The sequence below is a fragment of the Coturnix japonica genome, chromosome 7, assembly GCF_001577835.2.
Source record: "Coturnix japonica isolate 7356 chromosome 7, Coturnix japonica 2.1, whole genome shotgun sequence".
In the NCBI taxonomy this organism is placed as follows: Eukaryota; Metazoa; Chordata; class Aves; order Galliformes; family Phasianidae; genus Coturnix; species Coturnix japonica.
In genome coordinates, this window is record NC_029522.1 from 19,790,730 (window position 1) to 19,812,619 (window position 21,890).

At 39.1% G+C, this 21,890-nt stretch overlaps 1 protein-coding gene across 2 annotated transcripts in view; it reads left to right on the plus strand.

Moving 5' to 3' along the window:
- Nucleotides 1-21,890, plus strand: part of MYLK (myosin light chain kinase) — a 171,234-nt gene that overhangs the window by 126,969 nt on the left and 22,375 nt on the right. For both annotated transcript variants that reach the window (XM_015868725.2, XM_032445928.1), the window contains exons 19-25: nucleotides 2,328-2,378; nucleotides 3,287-3,414; nucleotides 6,519-6,672; nucleotides 16,679-16,981; nucleotides 20,053-20,091; nucleotides 20,191-20,284; nucleotides 21,307-21,510. In XM_015868725.2, the coding sequence (XP_015724211.1) occupies nucleotides 2,328-2,378; nucleotides 3,287-3,414; nucleotides 6,519-6,672; nucleotides 16,679-16,981; nucleotides 20,053-20,091; nucleotides 20,191-20,284; nucleotides 21,307-21,510 (973 nt within the window). The remainder of the gene's footprint in view (nucleotides 1-2,327; nucleotides 2,379-3,286; nucleotides 3,415-6,518; nucleotides 6,673-16,678; nucleotides 16,982-20,052; nucleotides 20,092-20,190; nucleotides 20,285-21,306; nucleotides 21,511-21,890) is intronic.

Genomic DNA, 21,890 nt, shown 5'->3' on the forward strand with positions numbered 1-21,890 from the left:
AAATTCTTGACATTACTTTAACTACTACTAAAAGACACTATAACTCTGAGGATATACCCAGCAGCCGTATCTCCCTGAGTTTAGAGAAGAGGAGAGAATATGATATCAATTGTAGCACCAAATAATTATGTATTATTAGATCATATAACTGAGTTATTTTGCATAAGTTTGTGCATCCAATGCATACTAATGGCATATTTTCATTAATGGCGATGTTTAACAGCATACAATAGGTTGGATTCTGCAGCTCTTCCAAGTGGCACCTGATCACAGAAGTAGTTTCATCTACATCACTGTGACTACAGCCTGAAATAAATGAGTTTCAGCTCAGAGTGTGAACATGCAATGACAAAGAGGAGAGCTGTTTGCAAATACCACTTTTTGCTTTTGTTCATAGAACTTGGATAGGAAAGAGAAGCTGGAAATATTTTTGCTGTCACTCACTACAGTGGCCAGGGGACAGCTCAGTCTGATGACCCAAAAAGTAATGAGTCCCTTTTAATGAGCAGCGGGGCTCTTTGAAAGCCTCTGTTTCAAAAGAGTTAAGCCCACATGGTAGACGTGGTCCTGTTATGTCAGGATAAAATCTACAAAAGTCTTAATCAAAACTTCTAATTATGCTGTTGAGCTGTCATTGAAGAAAGACCTCCTTGAGAGATATCCAGTTCTTTTTTGATACAGCCATAAGCACTGCAAGAATATCCCACCTCTTCATTATTTTATTGCATCTGCCTTGAACAGAAACAATACAGACAGAGCACATAGAAGCTAAGTGTACTTAGAGAGAAAACAGCTGTGAAACAGAATAGTTTGTAAGAAGGTGACAACTTCATTGTACAATGAAATATTCTGCAGAATGAACTGGACAAACACTGGTGTTGGCAGTTAAACCATCATTTCTTTATTAAAGCATTTGGTCTTTTAATAACCTATAGTAAATCAGTTGTGACTCTAAAAATTAAATCAGTATTCACACAACTGCCCATTGCTTGATCTGTAACATTAGATCCCCACAGTGAATTCACATCTCATGGCTCCTTATTCTAAGAGTCTCTGGTGACATGTTGCCTGGTGTCATGTGCAGCATGTAGTCTGCTAGAAACTAAGGAGGTTAAAGTAAAAATCTGGTTTTTTGGTGGGAAGGTTGTGGGGTTTTGTTTGTTTGTGGGTTGGGATTTTTATTTTTATTTTTATTTTTTTACTGCTCTTTGTCTTCTGAATTTGCAATATCTTTAACAAGGAGCAAAGTCAAACCTTTGGAGGAGAGTGTTATGGCTTTCACTATGCACACGTGGAAATGCTGCCTGATATTCAAAAGCATGTGGCAGATACTGCCTCTACTGAAGAAAATAACATCTTAGTAGCAAGACCAATTCAATCAAGCTGCCTACCTGAGCACAAGAAAAGAAGAAATGTCCTCTCAGACCAGAGATCTAATTTAAGCATCTCTGACAATCTTTTAGTGGGTAAAAGGAGTGTGCTTTACTAGGAATTATTTCTTCCGCTTCTGGAATTCAGTGGTTTGAAGGCATCCCATTCTGTTACATTTAATGGCCAGCACTAGTTGTAACTCTTATGAATTTGTCCTTTTGAACCTCTTCATGTTTCTGTTGTGCTAAACATTACTTGTCTGTGGACATAACATGCACGCCACATTTAAAACCACTTCTATTTCCTTTATTTCTGCTCCCTTGAAATTCAAGTAGCCTCTAGATACCTTTTTTAAACTTTTTTTTCCCTGAGAAATGGTAAATAGTCATTTTCTACCTATTTTTCTTCAAAGTTGTTTTTCTACTTAGCATTCACAATTTTCTAGAACGTTGGTTGTCCCTGCTTAAGGAAGAGGACGTGGCAGAGAACTGATAGGAGTATTTACTGCCAGTACATGTCTCTTCTCTAGCTCACATGGGACATAAGAAGTAGCATGCGGTATTCACTGTATAACTTTAACTGAGCTCATTCAGTATTGATTATGCTGGAAATTTTAGCAGAAATTCAGTATGAAGTGGATCTTTGACTGGTGTTTTCACCCCTGTTAAACTGCTGTGAGAAATGGAGTATGATGGAGAATGGGATACGTGTAGTAGATGACTTTGACTCTTTTAAAAGTTCTAGTTTGAACTGTGAATATCCTGAGGATCATTCAGAATAATTAAAGTGTTTTTATCACAGTATTTTAAACTCATTAGTTTAATATGCTGCAAGAACATAACAGATTTCCAAGTACCAACAAAGCATCTCTATGAATGTAAGCTTCAAAGTTAATCTACTTCCTTCCAAAACTCAAAACTTTTAATTAACTTTTTTTTTTATATGTATATAATTAGGTGAAGCAACAGTGAAGAAGAAACCAGCTCCAAAGACCCCTCCAAAAGCAGGTAATCGTTTGCACATATCATCCTGTAGGAATTAATTATAAACCATTACAGTTTTAAAGATTGGTCAATGCACTTCTAAGTACAGCTGTTTACCTGCTGAATTTATTGTGCATATGTGATTAAATGATGGCTATTAAGTTCTATGAGGAGAAAAATGGAAAGCCAAACCGTTTTTACAAGCTTGTTCACAAGCTAAAAATTAAATCATGAGCATACAAAAATATTTCCTACTATCGAATGAACTACAGCAAAATCCCATAGCTTGTCAGCACTGTAACTCCAACCCTTCTGAATATCCACAACACAGCTTAGCCTTCAGTTAAAGGGGTTTTTCAGTGTATCACAGGATGCCAAATCTGCATAAGTACGTACCTCTGAGAAGCTGAAAAATCAAAGATGATTTCCTTCCATGCCTGTGTAATAGATTTCCCACGTGAAGCTCACCTGGCCTCTGAACACAGATGGTCAAAGGCAGCTACTGGATTATAGATTTTCTCAGTGCTTTTATTATGAAGCAAGTTTGCAGACTCTGTCAGCACATGCAAACTGAGATGACCTTAGAAAAAATGAAAAGTGATGGGGAATCCTACAGCACACTTAGCGAACTGTTTGTTTGGAACTGGTGAGCAGCTTTAGCTGCTTTAGCCTTCATGTTTCTGTATGTTGGTCCTGTATGAGCAACACTGTGACGTGTAGATGGTTACTGTTTCTCTAATGTGGAATAAATAATATTTACAGTGTTGTTCCATTGCAAACAACAGGTGTGTGCCAATCCTTGTTTCAGACGTGGCACTGAAACTGCTGAGCTGAGAGAGAAATGTGTTCTGAGTTTTAAGAAAAATAGTAAGTATAGTAACATAAAGGGATTGGTGTGATTTGTTTGTTTTGTTTTGTTTTGTTTTTATCAGCTGCTCCCCCTCAGATTACTCAGTTCCCAGAAGACAGAAAAGTCCGTGCTGGTGAATCAGTGGAACTGTTTGCCAAAGTAGCAGGAACAGCACCCATAACTTGCACCTGGATGAAATTCCGTAAGCAGGTAACTTGTTTTCTGGTCTCTCTAACAACTGTGAAACAACAAAAAAAGTAGAGCTGGACAGGAACTCCATCAAGCCATCTTGTCCATTTCTCTTCTCCAGGACCTAGCAGTGTTCATGCCATTCCTGACAGATTTTTCTCACTGTTGCTGAAAACATTACAGTGATGGAGATTTCACATCCTTCACTGACAACCTATTTGCACTGCTTGCTTAAATATCCACAGTATTAGATTTCTTTTTCCTCACACCAAACCTAAATCCTTCTTGTTACAGTTAATACTCATTGCTGCCTGTTCTGTCTCTTTAAAAAAATTGATGCTTCTTTGAGAAAAGCCTTGGAGCATGTAATTAAAATATAGGTGACTCAAAGAATATGGTACCTGAAAGGTATTTGTCACAGGAAATACTTTTTTCCTTCAGAAACAACCTTTTCTTCATTGATGCTCAGTCTAAAGCTGTGACAGAGGGGTAAAAGGTGGTGTAAAAATCTTGAATAAAATATATTAAAACACAAATGTCACCATGCAAGGAAAATCAGCAGTTCTGCTTCCTTCATCCCCTGGGCTTCAAGTTCTTTCTACTTGAATTACTTTTCCTTGAATTACATTGCACGTGTCCACAAAGGCAGCTTATACAAAGTTACCTTAATTAAAACACTTGAAACCAAACAGTGCAATATGCAAGTGCTGCATTAGGAGAGAGCAAATACAGATATGTACTGTAGCTGCTATTGTGTTTGTTTTTTTCTGAACTTATTATACACTCTATAGAACATAAACAAAAACGGCTCCTCCTACAAGGAAGTTCAGACTGTAAACTCAGACAGGTCAGCATTAAATTGAAAGAGTTCAAAACAGTTTGCTAGTCAAAGGGTCCATCTTTGCTAACCTCAAATAACCTCTTACTTTAGGAGAAAGAATATGGGGTAGGTTTGGGGTTTTTTTTACTGAACTCCTGAATTTCTGTCAAATTCTTTAATGTAGAGATTGAAGATTAAAAAACAAAGATTTACTCGTTTCCACATAAACTGTCCTCAGGTGATATTTAAGTCCCTGTTTTGCTGAACATACATAGACTTTGATGTCATTTTTATGTAGAGAATCTATGTGAAAAAAGAAACCAGCATTTCATGATAGCCATAGCCGCTTCATAGTCTGTGATTATTTCCATTTTTAAAATGAAGGTTAAAATAATCATCTGGATATCTGCTCAATTATTCTCTATGACACAATTTGAAGATTAGCAAAATTGTACATTACAGTGAGATTTTTTTTTAGGTATGTCGGGATGAAAAGGGATTGATATAGAAAAGAAAAAGCATCATGAAGGTTAATAAATAGTACAGGAGGATAAATAAGGACAGCAGTCTTTCACTTTTTTTATTAAATTGGGAACCAACTACTACGTATTTTGCAGCATAATTATTTTACTTTCTTTTTCACATACGTTTCTTCACATATTTTTTTTTCACCTGGATTTCTTCCTTTTCTGTAAATGCAGATGATTTGGACTGTGTTCCATTTCCATCTGTAAAAGTGAAAATCACAGTAGTGTTCTTACAGTCTTCCTGGGGACTATCTGGAGCAGTTGTTTGAGCAAAGCCAATGTGTGGTTAATTCTGATTTCAGCCCTTCCTCTGTATACTGCAGTAAGCTGAAGGGATTCATCCCTTCTATGCTCCTTCCTCACATTCCTTCAGGTTCTGAAAAGCCACAGTGACCTCCTACAGGTATAATCTGGATGAATATCATTGCTGAAACAAAGGGAATGTCACCTTGTGATGACCCATATAATTGTATGTGACAGCAATTTAGAGGAGTGATGCTGGAGCCACACTCAGCTAAAACAGAGGAAGCTTCTGAAAGCCTCTTCTGTTAGCAGAGTAATAAAATACATTGTTCTACCCTGCCAGTTGTTGGAGATTCTTAACTATGGCCAGTGGTTCTCTTTTGGGAATTACAAACCAGTGCAGAATCTTAGAAGATCATGGGGAGGAGAACAACTTTTGGAATAATTTAAACTGTAATCCTACATAATCCCACTTAATAATTTTCTATTCCAATTACTGTAAGAACCACTTTCACAGGTTACTTCTGGGCATATAGCAATGTGCATGTCTCAGCTGAGCAAGTCCTGCTTTTAGCATTCTAATTTCTGATTCTCTGAATATATGTGACAAGATATGCCAAACTAAATAGCCTTCATTTTTATTGAAATTCTGAGAATAGTTGGAAGAGTCTCTTATCTAAGAAGGAAGCGGTGGGAGGAGAAGGGCACTGACATTATGTTGTCTGCTTCATAAGAACACAGGGTACAGCTTCAATAATTGCAGTGTAGCATTATGAGTTTTAAGATAATCTTTCATGTCTCCAGTTAATACTGATTAAAATCTAAGTCTCCTTGGCTATTTATGCTATAATAGCTTTGTTTCAATTAAAAACTAGTTCTTAATATGCCTGTGGTATTCAGCTGAGACTTTGGGTTTTGCCTCTCCACAAAATAAATATGCCTTATGATGGCTAATCTGCAGTTTGTACTTCTCTCTGCACAGCTGTACCGTTATATCTCCATTTCAGGCAACAACATCTTCAATTGCTCAAAACCATGAGACTGTTACCATGATTTATGTTGAAGTACAGAATAAGGCTTGTTGTGATGAGAGGGCAAACGTCACAGCTATGAATGATTTACACATTTGGAATGGCAAATGAACTAGGATGATGAGGGCTAAACTCTTGTGCCACTGTGATCTCTGTGAGATATGTGAGACCAGAATTTTTTTGTCCACTAATTACACAGCATGCATTTTAAACCTGTAGAAGAGATAGTAGAAAGCAAAGCCCCTGCTCTTTAGTGGAGTCTTACCAGCATCAATGCTCCTTATTTCTGTTGCAGGGATGGAGCTATTGTCAGATTCCACTGCATTTCTAGATGACTTGAGTCAACTACATTCTTTACCAGCTGAACATACTCTCTGCTAGGATAGTTATCTGCAGATGACCGTCATTATCCTAACCTTGTGTTTTATGTACTTTGACCTCTTACAAGTATCGAGATAAAGAAATTCCTCCCATAAGATCTCTTTTTCCCTTTGAACTTGGCAGATTCAAGAAAATGAATATATCAAAATTGAGAATGCTGAAAACAGCAGCAAGCTAACAATATCGTCGACAAAGCAGGAACACTGTGGATGTTACACGCTAGTTGCAGAAAACAAACTTGGCAGCAGACAAGCACAAGTCAACCTTACAGTTGTTGGTGAGTCTGTAATAATGATATATATTTATTTTAGACATTGCTCTGTATTTGTTTTATAGTATATATGATGATAGGCTGGGCTGTGGCATTGTAATAAGCTTTATAAGCAATTTCAGTGGGGCTATACTGTGTTTTATTTTCAGAAATTACTAAGCATAGATGGAGGTACAAAGTAGTTCAGACATTTTTGAAGTACAAGAAAAAAAAACAAACAAAACAATTCATGTCTGCATTTCTGGTTAGATACAACTGTAGTCCATCTTTCTCCATTTAACATTTGTAGCATTGAGATGTTTGCCAGACTGCAAATTTTAGAAGTGCTAGTTTAGGAAGGACTGAGATGGCTTCTCTTAGACTGGGAGCTTGAAAACATCCCATTGCTTGGAGGGCAGAGGTCTTGTACTTGTAATGGCAATTCTTACCACTTGTTTTATAGGGGCAGAAAGCAATGGGTAGAGAAAGGTTGTTATGAAGCCCTTTATATTTGGATGTCTGTATCACACATGTATTCTTAAATATGCACGTTAACTATGAGAGAGTGAGAGCATTCTGAAGTTTCAAAAAGCCATATCAGATGACAGCTTCAGAGCATCAGGTTTGTTGTAGTGGACTGTGGACAGCTACAGATAGTTTTAGACTGGCAGACAGCTCCAGTGTGTTTGGAGATTTAACTGCTGTCCAGCTGGTGAGTATCAGAAAAATCTAGGCTGTGGTACCATGTTTTGCAAGGGGCAATGAACCCATCTTGATATGGATACACAGAAAATGGTTCCCATGCAAATCTAAGAAATTTCTACAAGCAGAGACTGAGATCTGGTTAAAACATCAGTCCGCTTCCATAGACTCTGGTCTGTGTGGTCTGCAGAGCTGTTTTGACATGAGGACCCCTATACTTGGGGGAGGGCAGAGTCCAGGCATTTGGACAAATTCTAATTCAATTAGCAAGTCTTCATCCTACCGTACAGTCATAACTGCATTGGCTCTGCTGTCTTAACAGACTGTGGGCTAGTAAGTAAGCAATATGTGCATAATGCCAAAGGTAAAAACCTCCAATGAAATCCATGGCAAAATATCACTGATCCAAGTTGGAATGGAAATTCATTCCAGCAATCCAGCAGACAATGTGCAAAGTTTAATGAGTAGAACCACACTTCCAGTTATAACAACCACAATGAAAGAGAATATCTTCAATTGCACACTACTGATTATTAACCAGGCCACTTGATTATTTCTTTTGCTCAATCTCTGGCACTGGGTGCAGTTAAAAGTTAACAATGAGTATAAATGTCAATTAGATGCCAGCACCATGCCACAGAACACAAGAAAAGAAGAGCATAGAGTAACCATTTTTGCTTCATATATACATCATATGCATATATACATATGTACAATCACATAACTCCTTCCAATAGTAGATTGTACATGTCAGAAGTATAGCTAGGTTAAAAATAAACACCATGAAGAGTTGGTCCTAAAATAACCATCGTATATATTGTTCTGACTAAAGCTTTTGTGACCTAAGCCCCGACACAACTGACTAGCAGCCAGAGGTACGGCAAGAGACCATTTGCTCTTCACATTTTTCTTTTTATTACTCCTTCCTGGGCAGCTGCTACAGGCTGCTAAATGTAGGAGGTTATTGGGCAAGATGAATTTTTTTCTAGCTGAATTGGTCCAGCAGTTCATACAATCTTGTCATTAAGTGAACCTTGCCTTGTCATTATATAAGTCGCTGTTTTATATCCGTTGGAGTTAATTGGTTTGAAAGTCTTTGAATTCTATAACCTTATAAAGCTTCATCTCAGCCTCTTGCTTTGCTTTTCCATAACTGAGAAATGTGCCAGAGAACAGTGGGATTCACAGAGATGCTTTGGGGAGAGTTGAGTGAAGAATCCTTACAATGTGTTCAAGTTTGCCATGCATTTTGGCTGATGACAAGAATTAATTCCCTTTTGTGCAATTGCCAAGCTCTTCAGTGAGATGTTTCACTGATGTCAGCACCACCAGAAGCATGACAAGGGCTCAGGATTCCTATTTTGCTCCATATGCACTTTAAGGCCAGATTCTTTAATCTGGGTACCTCAAAATGTGGAGAAGGGTGGTAAAAATGTCTCCCTTCTGGGGGAATCTCACTACTGACAAAAATCCTTCTCTGTTCGCACTTTGAAATGATGGAAGGTGCTGTCTTTTCTCCAAAGTTCTAGTCAGAACGGGGAAGCCGTACTTCTCTAAATATGCAAAATGTGAGAACTTTTAATAATGAATATCTGTGAGCTCATGGATCAAACCAGTTATCCATATCCATGTATCAATCCACTTATCCATTAAACTCAGCCTCCAGAGTAAGCTGCTTGCAATCCACACAACAGATGCACAAATATTTAGTTAAGTTAGAGAAGACCATTTTAACGGATTGGCAGGGTGATGTGATGATGTGCACGTGGGACTGAGCCACAGGGACAGAGTTTGAGCTTACCATTGATTCAGTGTCTAACTTTGTGCCTGTATAAGCACTAATAATACTGAGAGACCTGAAGTAGAAGACATCCAAGTTGCTCTTAAAGAACGAACTGTTCTCAAAATGCCTGTGTTGAGTTTTTCTCTATTGTCAAAATTAGCTCTCTCAATTAAGCAATTCCATTAGCTGAAACATCTCTCTAGGGGGATTTTTGCAGCGTGTTTCTGCTCCAAATCCAAATCACCCTGATGTGGGACTGAGCTAATGATTCACAGCAGACACTGTATCAGATTAAAGCAGACTTCTGCTGCCAAAGCTATATTAAATGAGCCAGTGATGAGCTGAATGTACAATGGGACAGATTTAGGAAAGGCAGAACCCTCGCTCTATGGTGATAGCAGGGAATATTCATTCCTTTCATGCCATTTATTGGCTGTATCTGGGTAAACATATCAAACTGCTCTTTCTGTACATTTTAGCTGTGACAGGAATGCCCCAATCTGCAACCATTTCTGAAAAAGAAACTTGGTCTTCATATTAGCTGAAGCTGGATAATGTGATAAAGAGTCAACAGAATAACAGTATTTAATGAGGAGAATTTGTCAAGGAGAAGAAATAGTCTAAGTGGCAGCTGTGCTGCAAACTGTTTGCATTATTTGGGACAAAATGCTTAATGTTTCCATGCCTGGTGTGCAGGGGTATTGATGTGGTTGGTGAATACTTTTGATATTGGTGAAGATTTTTCATACAGAACTAAAAGCACATGTACTGCCTACCTGGGGCATAAATTTGATCGAGTTTGTAGTTTAAGTCCTTTAAATATGTACTGCTTCAGTTTTCCTGAAAACGTGGTGTAGGGAGCCTGCTTTGGCAGGGGGGTTGGACTCAATGATCTCTAGAGGTCCCTTCCAACCCCTACAATTCTGTGGTTTTGTGATTTAGAGTTGTATCAATATTATGATGGTGGTCAGCAAGCTGTATGACAGATACATGGAAAAGAATGACAGTAATATCTTTATAATCTGAAAAGTGCAAAGATAATTGTTCTGATATAGTTATTATGCTAGGCAGTTGTGTACGTAATCAGAGAATCATAGAATCTCAAGGTTGGAAAGGACCTACAAGATCATCTAGTCCAACCACCCTCCCTTTACCATACCTACAGTAAAACCACTAAACCATATCTCCTAGCTCCCTATGCATATGCCAAATAGTGTTCATTCTGTGTCCTCGTGCACTGTTTGAACAGTGATAAGCCAAGAACTTAGATGTATTTATATGATGCTGTAATTCCCTGCTTGAGTTGGGATGGAGAAGTTGTATTCTGTGACAAAACTTACTTCTATGCCTTTAGCAGAATCTGTTTGAGCAGAGTCTTCCAATCAAAAATGAAAACATTAACTTGAGAATTCGCGTGGGAATAAGATTAACACCAACTCCAGTAGTCAGTGAGTAAAGTGGTAGACTTACTAATGATTATATGAAGGACTTAGTTCTGATTCGGCAAGGGATGCAGCTGTACTAGCGTTAGTTCTTTGCCCTTAAATTCTGTTATAAGGAAATGTAGTAGCATAGTCGTCATTTAACAGTGGCACTATCAGCATTTCTATGAGTGCCTGAGAGGTCTGACTTGGAGCAAGCTGCTCAGTGAGTGGATCCAGTAGCATCAGAAACTGTGTTCCTGTCTGGCAAAGCAAGTGCAAGCATCAGTGAAGCAGATCAAGCACAGAAACTTCCAACAGAAAACAAGACTGCTCCGATGCACTGACATGACTGCTTCTGTAACTTTTTTCAGCCTCTTTTGAGGAGCACCAGATTATATCTTGCAGAAGCCACGTGGTTCCCTGTTTACATCTAGGGTCCAAGAACGCAATGAATTTCCTAACAGTATGTGGGTGGATTTGACCTCTAACCTTTCGCCTTTTAAATTCCTTTGGATTGCTGGAGGATTTTTGTCATCATTTTTCTGGTTAAAGGGCAATTAGACTGACTGTTAAGGAAGAGACGTCTTACACTGCTGATGGTTTTGTTTTTGTTGTTGTAGTTCAGGAGTGTCATAACTCTCACTGCCATCTCCCTTCTAATGCTTGATTGCCCAGCTCTGCAGCCACATCAAAACTAAATTATGACTGCAAGGTTAGAACGTATAGAGGACAAACAACTTATGTTGCCTTATCTATCAGTGCTGGTACTGGTGGTACAGCAGAACTGTCAATTTTTTTTTTTCCTCATACTTATCTTCATTTGTTCGTTCCCGGTGAAGTAAAGGAAATGTCCTGGAAAAGGAAATATTTCATACTTACTGTATTTTACCTGCTGTTAAATACTAGGAATGTCTTAGTTCCTAAAGAATGATTCATTCATTGTGACTCCAGTTCTGCACATGAACTCAGTGTTCCTAGGACCTAAACTCACACTGCCAAGATTTGGAATCAGCTTATTTTCTCACCAAGGCAAGTCTTAAAACTCACCTTGCCTTTCACTGGGCAGGTATCAGAGCTCTCATTCAACCACTTATCAAACCAGCTGCCCAATGTGTAGCACATGAGTAATCTGAATAGCTTGTTGACTCAGGGATGAAGCAGATGGTTTAGAAAATGGGCCCCTGAGAATGCATTAGATATATTTGTTTGTTCCATTAGGCCCATGGCAGAAGGAGATGTTCTTGTGCTGAGGGCATATGCGTAGGAGTGCTGAGCTCTGGTTTCATTCCCAGCTTCATTCTCCTGCATGCCCTTGGGCAAGGTCATTGCACTTCTGCATGCCTCAGTCACCCCACTGGCAAATTGGGAAAAAACAGCACAAAGCAGTGCTGCAGGCCTTCTGTGTTCACAAGCTATTTTATCCACAGGTCTAAAAAATGCAGTGTTTAAATAACAGCTAGAGCTGTAGGGAAGGGCCCCAATTCATGAAGGCTAGCACAAGTCTGCTGTATGTTTTAAAAGGGACAGGAAAATCTCAAACTCTGACAGAGCTGTAGCTGTGGAAATCCCCTGAGCTAAGGGACCTTGTCCATGAGGTCCTTGGCTCCCCCTGCAGTGGCTGTCTCAGTAGGAGAGTAGTAGAAAATTTCTTCTTCCCTTGTGTTGTTCTGTGGGAGAATGCAGGAATTCTTTTCTAGTTCATGTTAAACCCACAATGCAGTAACATCCAGCAGGATGTTACTGGGTAATATAGGGTAGAAAGGGGTAATAATCTTTCTACTTATAGTTCTTCCCTCCCTTGGAAAAAAAGTCTGCAGGGCATAGTTTTCCAAGCACAGCTGAGAAGTCTGCCATGACCCCAAGCTCTGTCAGCAATAATGCAGAGTTCAGTTATGGCCTTTTATGGTTTCGCTTTTCTCCTGCTGATGAATTTCAAATGAAGGCTCTGCCAGTGCTGTCGGCATGGACAGTGTTCAACTGGCTTTTGCAGCATATTAAATACCTTCTCTGGCTAAACAGCTTGTGGAATGGAATTAAATTGTTTCTTTCTGTCTATTCTTTATCTGACAGACAAATATCACAATAGCTAATAATAGTATTATACAGTAATACGATAACTGGGTTTAGAAAGAAACCAAACCAATTTTGAGAACAGATAAAGAAAACTACTTCAGAGACATTGCTTCGGTTCTGGCTCTGTCAGTAAAAGAAAAATTAATCTTTTCAGGGACTGCAATTATACTGTTCTGCATTTCCAGAGGCTTTCTACTGCAACAGCTCCAAAGAGCAGCAGAGCCCTGTGAGCTCCTAATACGCAGGAAGCCCTGGAGCTCAGCTTGGGCTTGGGCTGACCCTCATATCGAGCAGCAGAGCAGTCGCCATTTCCCTGCACTCTGAGTTAGATAAGGAGAACACTGCCTTTTTTGGTCTCCTGGAGTGGTGCTTGTGTTCTGCAGGCTCTGTAAACTGAGCAGTGTTGAGAAGTCAGTGAGAATCTGAATGGCTCCCTCTTACCAATATATTCCTATGGAAGTGTTCACAAGGAGCAGTATATTTTTCAATGCACTTGTTTCTAGTTCACATTTGGACTTGAAGCTATGGTTTAGTACAGAATAGCAAGAACAAAATTGTGGTCTAATGAAGTCTATGTGAAGTTCTTGTAATATAAGCCTAAGGGTGATGTATATGAGTGTAAAAGACTGTACATGACGCGCAAAAGAAACAGTGAAGATGGGCAGCTCAAGGACATGAATGGTGCAATCTGCACCAAAACGGAAGGACAAAATAGGGAACTGTGCTGCACCCCATCTCAGCCCACTGGATATTTTTATTGGAAGCAGTTAAATGTGCTGATAGATTTTTCATATTCCAGCAGGGAATGTAGTTTGGCAAAATATCCTAGCCCTCAATACAGACAGATGAATAAAGGGTAACCTTTAAAATCCCCGTGGAATAAACTATTGAGAAACAAAACAGACACATGGAGAGACCATCTGCAAGTTCTCTGAATATGAAGAGCTGTGGAATACCATCCAGTCTGATATAAAATAATTTTTAACCATGTTAAAATGCTATATAAACATCTGTCGTTTTAGGAAAGAGCAAAGATTAGCCTTTCTTGTTTATGATCTCCCATGGCAGCTACTGCCTCCGTATGCATACATTGAGCAGATCTGCAAGAGGCAGCACATGGTAGGTTTCAAATGAGAAGTGCATCTTTCTGGCTTGAGCAAGTCCAGCCAGAGCTGCAGGTTCACTTATTTTCTTACTGGAAAAAATGAGAATAAAAATAAAAAATAGAGAAGTAGAAATATTCTCAAGATTAGCAGATATTAAAGTCATGTAGCATTTTCTTGACAGCTGACATCCCCTTGGCCATGAATGTTTTCTTCCCAGTCTTGTCTAAGCCTTGCTTTTGCAAACTATGCTGACCAAATGTGTTACTGTTATCCAGGTGAGTCACAGAAAGAGAGACCACCAAGGTAACTACACTCATAGAATCATAGAATGGTTTGGGTAGGAAGGGACCCCAAGGATCATCAAGCTCCAACCCCCCTGCCACAGGCAAGGCTGCCAACCTCCATATCTAATACTAGACCTAATTAATTAGACCTATATAATACTAGGTATGGATTCAGTGTAGAGCTCTAGTCAGAAGCAATTAAACGTACCAGTCTCTATACCCTTGCTACCGTAGCCTTATTTCTTAAAACAGGGCTTAGTATTGGAAGAAGCTACTTCTTTTTTTTTCTTTTTTCTTTTTTTTTTTTTCTTTCTTTAAAACAAACCCACGTTGCTCACATTCAGCTGTGTGCATGGCAGATGTCAAAGAACCTGCGCTACTTTGACAGATCCAAAGAGACATTTCTGGTGTGCGATAAACTACTGGCATAGCTCTTTCTTCAAAGTGTTTCCCCTTGCTATCAGGAGCTGCACTGTCCTGTTTGGATTTAGGATAAGTCAGCTGTTAACCAAGTTCTCATATCTGCATTCTGAGATGATGCAATTATGATTCTATAGGAGGAAAATATGACATACAGACAAATATTCTTCTGAGCAGATATTCAAAAGGACATAGGCAATTCTCCTCCCTACAAGGTCTTTATGGTTAATAATTTGTAATGACAGTTGACTGTCACTGCTGTCTGACTGAAAACATATAATCCATGTGTACCATGCAAGCAGTTTTCTGGAGCCTGATGCAGTATTGGAAAAGGGCGTTTATATAGTGAATGTGAGCACTGAACTCTCACTTCTTTCCACACTGAGAAAGTTGGGGCACTACTGTTCCAGAGAAGAGGGCTGCTTCTCTTCAGGCATCTATAAATTTGTGCTTGTCAGTAGTCCCTTATGTTTTGCCAGAGAGTGAGGCCAGTAAAATGTGACAACTAAGCAGGGCAATAAACTGTTCCAGAGGTTAAGGACATTATGTCTCTATTTTGTTTAACAAATGATGTACATATAATAATGACTCTTAGTGGAATAGCGTTTCACGTGTTGCCAAAATCAGTGCAGATAACCTCTGCTCTGGCCATCAGTCTCGCTTCCACACGGTCATTATCATGTTGAAGCCATCTGCAACGCCTTGGTGCTCATCTCTCTTCTTACCTCCCAGTGTTTTCCCTTATACTTAAAAAATTCTATTCATACATCTCCTAATACATTTGAGCTGTGGAGGAATGTGGATAATCAATGACAACTGACTGCAGGGAAATTATTGGTTTATGGAATTCTGTAGAAAGAGGATGGCCCTGCTCCAGACAGTGAAACCATGTTTAACTGTCTTGATCAGATTAGCCTATCTTATTTTCCCTCTCTGTGAGCAAAACCACAGGAGTCAGAGAGGTCTTTCAGTCCAAGAACCAAAGGCACAGTTGTGGCAAACTGTGGACACTTCTGTCTGCTCAGTCATTTTCCTAAGAACAATAGCTGATATAGTCCACCACAATAATGTTTTGATCAAAGTTCGCATCAATTTCACCAGTATTTGGATGTTTTTACTGCTGAGAAGTTGGCTGTATTTTTGGCTGGTTTGGCAGCTCTGCCTCTCTTAAGGAAAATGTAATAATATCCATTAGGAGTTTTACCAGCAAAAGGGGATGGTATTTTATCAGTCAGTGTCTGTTGCAACTGCTATTTGTAGCATAACACACCTTCTGTCTTTTTATCTTCTGTGATTTTATCCCATCCCATGATTTTTCATTCAACCTTAGTCCACTAGTTCACCCAGATCAACATCATCATTATTTTGTAGGTTTTGCTAGATTACTCCTGAGAGGATTATTCCCAGGGAAGATATTTGGTTCCCCTTAAGTCTTTCCAAGTGCTTAACTTCCATAACCCTTGTTTTAATCAGTTGTGTTTTTTTAGAAGTCTGTTTTGTTTTGTTTTGTTTTGTTTTTTGCTTTTCTTAGGAGAAAATTCATTTTAATAAGTAGTTAATGATTAAACTTCATTTTGAAGAAGCTGTATAACTTCAAGGTTTTTGTATTGCCACGTTCCTGCATACCTGGTTGCTCATCTGCACACCAGGTTCTAGTGATCTTGGCTCTAGCCATGCAAATAAGGAATGTAGGAATAAGTCTCTAAGTTAGGAAAAGCAGTTTGAAGTTTCTGTGTTCCACCTCCCCGGCAATTTCCAAAATGTACGTGATCTGAAATCCCATAATTAAATGATGCATTGTAAGTTTAATTCCTTTCGAACAGAAAGCACACTGGGCTTATAAAATCTGCTCACAGACAAAGAAGTTCAATGAATTATTGGCAGACATCAATCACCCTTCAAGATCTGTGTGGGAGATTTTCTTTCAGTACGTGTGGGCATATCTGTGACTGGTTTTAGTCTCACTAGTTACTGTAGTGATAGCTGTGAAGGGCGTTAGGCTTCAGTATGGCTTAGCAAGACTTCTGGGGACTGAACAGCCCATGCTGAGGCCCGAGTGGGACTGGCATCTATTTGCTAGTTCAGGTGTCTCTATCTGCCTGTGCTGCAGATGTTTTCTTACTCCAATACAAACATTTGAAGCAGAGAAATGGCAGGGAAGGGCCAGTAATCCCCTAACAGAAGTCCTGCCTCTTACACTTACAATTGCATCTAACGTGCTTCATGTATATGTTTATACAGATAAACCAGACCCACCGGCTGGAACACCCTGTGCATCAGACATACGGAGTTCCTCCCTCACTCTTTCATGGTACGGCTCCTCTTATGATGGTGGAAGCGCAGTGCAGTCCTACACTGTGGAGATCTGGAATTCAGTGGATAACAAATGGACAGACCTCACTACCTGCCGCAGCACATCTTTCAATGTGCAGGACCTGCAGGCTGACCGGGAGTACAAATTCCGTGTGAGAGCTGCTAACGTGTACGGCATCAGCGAGCCCAGTCAAGAATCTGAGCTGGTGAAAGTTGGAGAGAAACAAGAAGGTTAGTTCTTAACAGAACTTTTAAAAGATTTGCTTTGGGAAAAAGCAGATTTGCTTGCTGCTAGCCAAGCACTGAATACACAACAGAAATTGAGTGTCTCGTAGCTTCGTGTTGTTCCCATGCTTCAGATGCCAGCATGGTAGAGCAGCTCTGTGCTGTTGTTCCTAATACCCTTGATTTTGTGAATTCAACACTTGTATCCTACTTAGCATGTTGAGTTTGCAACGTTGTGTGGGTGCCAAAAATATTTTTGATTCCATTTAGATGTACATGTAAAAATGCTGTTTAGTATCTCTTGACTCTCACTGTTTGCTTAGCATCTTCTCAGAGGGCTAATGGGAAGAGCTGGCACATTTTAGAAATTGTTCTGAAACCTGTACAAATATTTTAAACTCACATTAAAAAAAATCAATGTTATTTTTGACAAAATATATATTGTAGGTAGATTTCTGTGCAAATCCACATTTACCTACTGTGCAAGGATGACATTTATACTCCTATCACAATGAAAATCCCGGAACTGGGCACCAAAATAATGTCATTTTTTCTATAATTCTAGTCTTTAAGGAGTGGTCTGTGTGTTGTATCTCTCCTTCCGTACTTGTGTATGCAGAATATTGGAGTTTTGAGTGTCTCAGATAATCCTTGGGATGATACCTTCCATTGCCACAGAAAGGCAAAGTGGTGCATCACTAAAAAGCTTCACGAGCCTCTCAATAGGCACTTCTAAACAAGATAAATCACATTCCTCTTTGAGTGCTGATTTGGATGCATTCTGAGGAATTACTTTCCTCTATTTGAAAGATTTAGAATCTGATGTGAATCAGGATGGAGATTCTCTTCAAAGAGGGAAAAATACCATTAAGAGTAGCAATAAAATTGAAAGAAAGATCTTATTAATGCTTCATAATAAAATTCCCTGTGTTTGAATGCCCTCTTTCTTTAGTTGCAGGACAAACATCTTTTAGAGTTGGGGACCTGACTTTTCCTGAGAGTAAGATATGTGTGTACTGGGCCAAAGCAAACAAGCTGTTTTTTTAAGGCTGATAGTTTTTATACATAGATGTAGTACTGAGAGCCTATAGAGTGTACGAATCATTGTGATGAATGTTTTTAATAGCAAAATGTTTCTTTGGGTGAGAACAGGAGGGTGGGTTGTCTTTGTGCTCTCAATTCCAAGGCTTCATATTTTCTGTTCTTGATGGCACAGCTAGCATGAAGTAAGGACAAGTCATATAGAGCATGATTTTTCAAGTGCATGAGTATAGCTTTAATTAGTGGCAGTGGAAAATGCGTGTGTTCAGCAACTCTGAAAGTCAGGACATCAAGCTGTCGTCTGTGTAAACACTTAGCTGAGTAACAGGGGATTTTCCATTGTTGTCAGAAAGAGTGATTACTAATTTTCACACTGAGGTGGCCGGTACATATCAGCAATCCCAACAAAATCCTAGTGAAGAACTGTGTGGGTAACCCTTCACTGTTAATTACAAGAAAACAGCTTTAAAATAAAGTTGTAAGTCAGGACTTATTAAAGTGGACATTGCCATGTTTGAGGAAAACTTGGTACCACTGACTCACTTTTGGGAAAGTTTCTTGCACAACTACACAGAACTTACCAAGCTCAGATATATTCCATGTATTTAATTTAGGCTTCCACTGGTGGACCAAAATGTTTTCAGTTCATGTCTTCAATATTGTGTTGCTCCAGAACAGGGAACTGACTTCTTTGTCTGTCTAATCACTATTTGGCAGACGCTAACAGCTGGCAGCAAGGGTGGGATCAGCTCCCTTATGCAGCCCTTAAAAGGGGAGGAAAATGTGATGTGCTCTCTGCAAGTGTGGTTTCTAGCTGAGGAAGATCTGAGGACAGCTACCCATGCACGGGGAGGGCTCGCTTCCCTCCCTGCTCTTCTGGTAAATGACTGCAAAGCAGCTACTCTGTGCTGGGACATACAAGGGTTGCAAATCCTGCAAAAAGGAAGGAAGGCTTTAGGAAAAGATTATAGACCCGACTGACTTTGCCACCAAAATACAGATGCAGCTTTATGTGTTGGATAGGTGATGCCCATCTCAGACCAGCTATCTGTGCTCCCTTCACCCTTTCTTTCAGTTGTTTTCTCATCATCTGCTGCACCTAGCTCTATATTCTGAAGTTCAGTGGCATACAGAGGGCCATGTTAATGTAACATAAATTGGTTGACACAGTGGGGATAAATCACTTGGTTGGGCTTGCACTCTACAGTGAAAAACTACAGCTTAGGCAGCTACAGGGAGAGTTGTTCAGGTTCCTGGTACTGCCTTTGCAGTTGCACAAATTGCTGGTCATAGCCACAGGCCTTAGGAGCAAGTCCAAGCAGTGTAATATATAACAACATTCCAGCAATGGCCCTTTTGCTTCATGCTTGCAGGCAACATGAGGAATAACACAAAAACCTACTGGCAGGCCAGCTTTCACTGTCTTGTGTCACTAAGCTTGTTAACATCTCTGCCTGCCTTTGAGTACTGCAGAATGGAGTCTCCATTTGGATATCATCAATTTCAAAGTTCAGTCACGCTCTCCAGATTTTTTAGTTGTCTTGAGACTGAAAAATGTGTCTGGATGCTCTGCAGGAAATCATTTTGTGTATGAACGTGCCTTACTCTTGGTCTTGCAATGACAAAATTGCTTTGAAAAGCCAGAAAAGGATTTGTCATCCAATCAGAAATGTAGTTATTGATTTTAGTATATTTAATTTATTTTCTATTTCACTAAGGCATTCCTAAAGCAATTTGTTTGGTGACTTTGAATTGACTCAGTATGCTCGTGTTTTTATTGGGAAGGTAAAATAGCCAAGCACTGCAAAACACGTGAACTTTATTTATCAAGAAACAATGAGTAGATGCTGACTATGTAACAAATAGAAATGAAGAAGTAGTGAAGAGATTTTCACCATGAAGTTAACTCCCTGACTGTTTTTGATGCTTAGCCATAGAGTCTACCAGTTACACATACTGCTGTGAATAATTTGGCAGTTATTTTTAAGTACCATATCCTATTTAATGAGTTATTCATGTATTTATTCTCTTCACAGAAGAACTTAAAGAGGAGGAAGCAGAGCTGTCTGATGATGGTAAGAATTTCATATTTTAATCAGAACAAATGAAAAACTGTAATTTTAATTCACATTTTATAGACGATTTTAATCATGGTCTTTAATCTCTATTTGTAGAAGGGAAAGAAACAGAGGTCAACTATCGGACAGTTACTATCAACACTGAGCAGAAGGTTTCAGATGTCTATAATATTGAAGAAAGACTGGGATCGTAAGTACTTTGTTGTGCCTTTAAAGACACCTTGTTTTCCAAGCTACCAGGCAATTATAAAGTTCAGGGGCTCCTATTCTGACGGTGTCTAGCACTCCTAGCATTCCAGCAGTGCTTCTCTGTTGCTGTAAAAATAGATTCTAATATATGTCAACCTCCAATACATAAAGACCCTTCATTCCTATTAATTGTTATTTTTAAATAGCCGTTACATATATTTCTGGCAAGGAGAACTGGGCCCATGTATGAATAAAATGAGAGGATTTGTTCATTGTTCAGTGCTCTGAAGTCTAGCTGAGGAAAGAAGAACACACTGTGCACTTGCATTTCCATTATACCCATTAGTGGTAACAAGATTATCCTACCCACAGGCTAGGATCTCTGCTGACAGTGGTCATAATCCCAAGAGCATTAATAGAATTGCTCAGTGAAGGTCAGTGATTAGCCTGGCTGTGTTTCTCCAAGCTCAAACTCGTGGTTATGTGAATTGCATGCCATGGTAATCTTTGAGCATTTGTGCTGCTGGTGGTGCTGAAGGGCAGGGATGGTGTGTGCTTCACTTAACAGATCTGTCACTTCTAATAGTTAAGTGTATCACACAGGTGCAATTGTACTTATGCAACAAAGTGAATCAAAAGAGACCTTTACATTCAAATTCTAATTTCACCTCCATCTTGAAATGTCACGTTGTAGCTGTGCTGTTTCCTCTCTGCTGCCCAGCAGAGACCTGTGATCTATAAAAAAAAGGTGTGCAGAAGAACTGGAGTCACCCGGTTTTAGGCATCCATATTTTGAAACTTCCTGTATGAAAGAACTGTATAACTGGAGTCCCTAAATATGGCACTCGCCAAAATTTCTTGTAGGTTTTTTTTTTTTTATATAACATCAGTATGGAAGAGTACTTGATATGACAGTATTTTCTATTTCAGATGGATGTAGTTGCACTGGATTGTTTTCTGAATGTTACTGGTCATGGTGGACAATACATTGTGAAAACATTTAATGGAAATATATGTTTTCAGGGGGAAATTTGGACAAGTCTTTAGGCTTGTTGAAAAGAAGACTGGAAAAGTGTGGGCAGGAAAATTTTTCAAAGCATATTCTGCAAAGGAAAAAGAAAACATAAGGGATGAAATCAGCATCATGAACTGTCTGCATCACCCAAAGCTCGTGCAATGTGTAGATGCCTTTGAAGAAAAAGCCAACATTGTTATGGTCTTGGAAATGTAAGTATAAGGCATCTCGTACTAACAAAGTTAGTAACATTGAAATTAATTATGCATACAAAAGTAGCAACATATCTAGACATGGGGAGGCTGTCAAAAGTGGCTTTTCAGACCTCATAAATTTTTCTGATCATTAACCTAAATCGTTTAAACTGTGCAAGTAACTCCACAAAAACAGTGAAGATGAATTGCAGCCTTTATTTAGTTTGTTTTCAGTCCAGCCTGTGTGGTGCTTTTCTGAACCTCACTCTTCTATTGCCAGCTTAGGAGGGGAGAAAAGAAAAGTTAACTGTAATTCGATCTCACGTTTAGAACCCAAAGATGCTTAAGAAGTAGAAAAATATCTTTCTTTAGGCCATTCTAAACAAGTATTGAAAAAG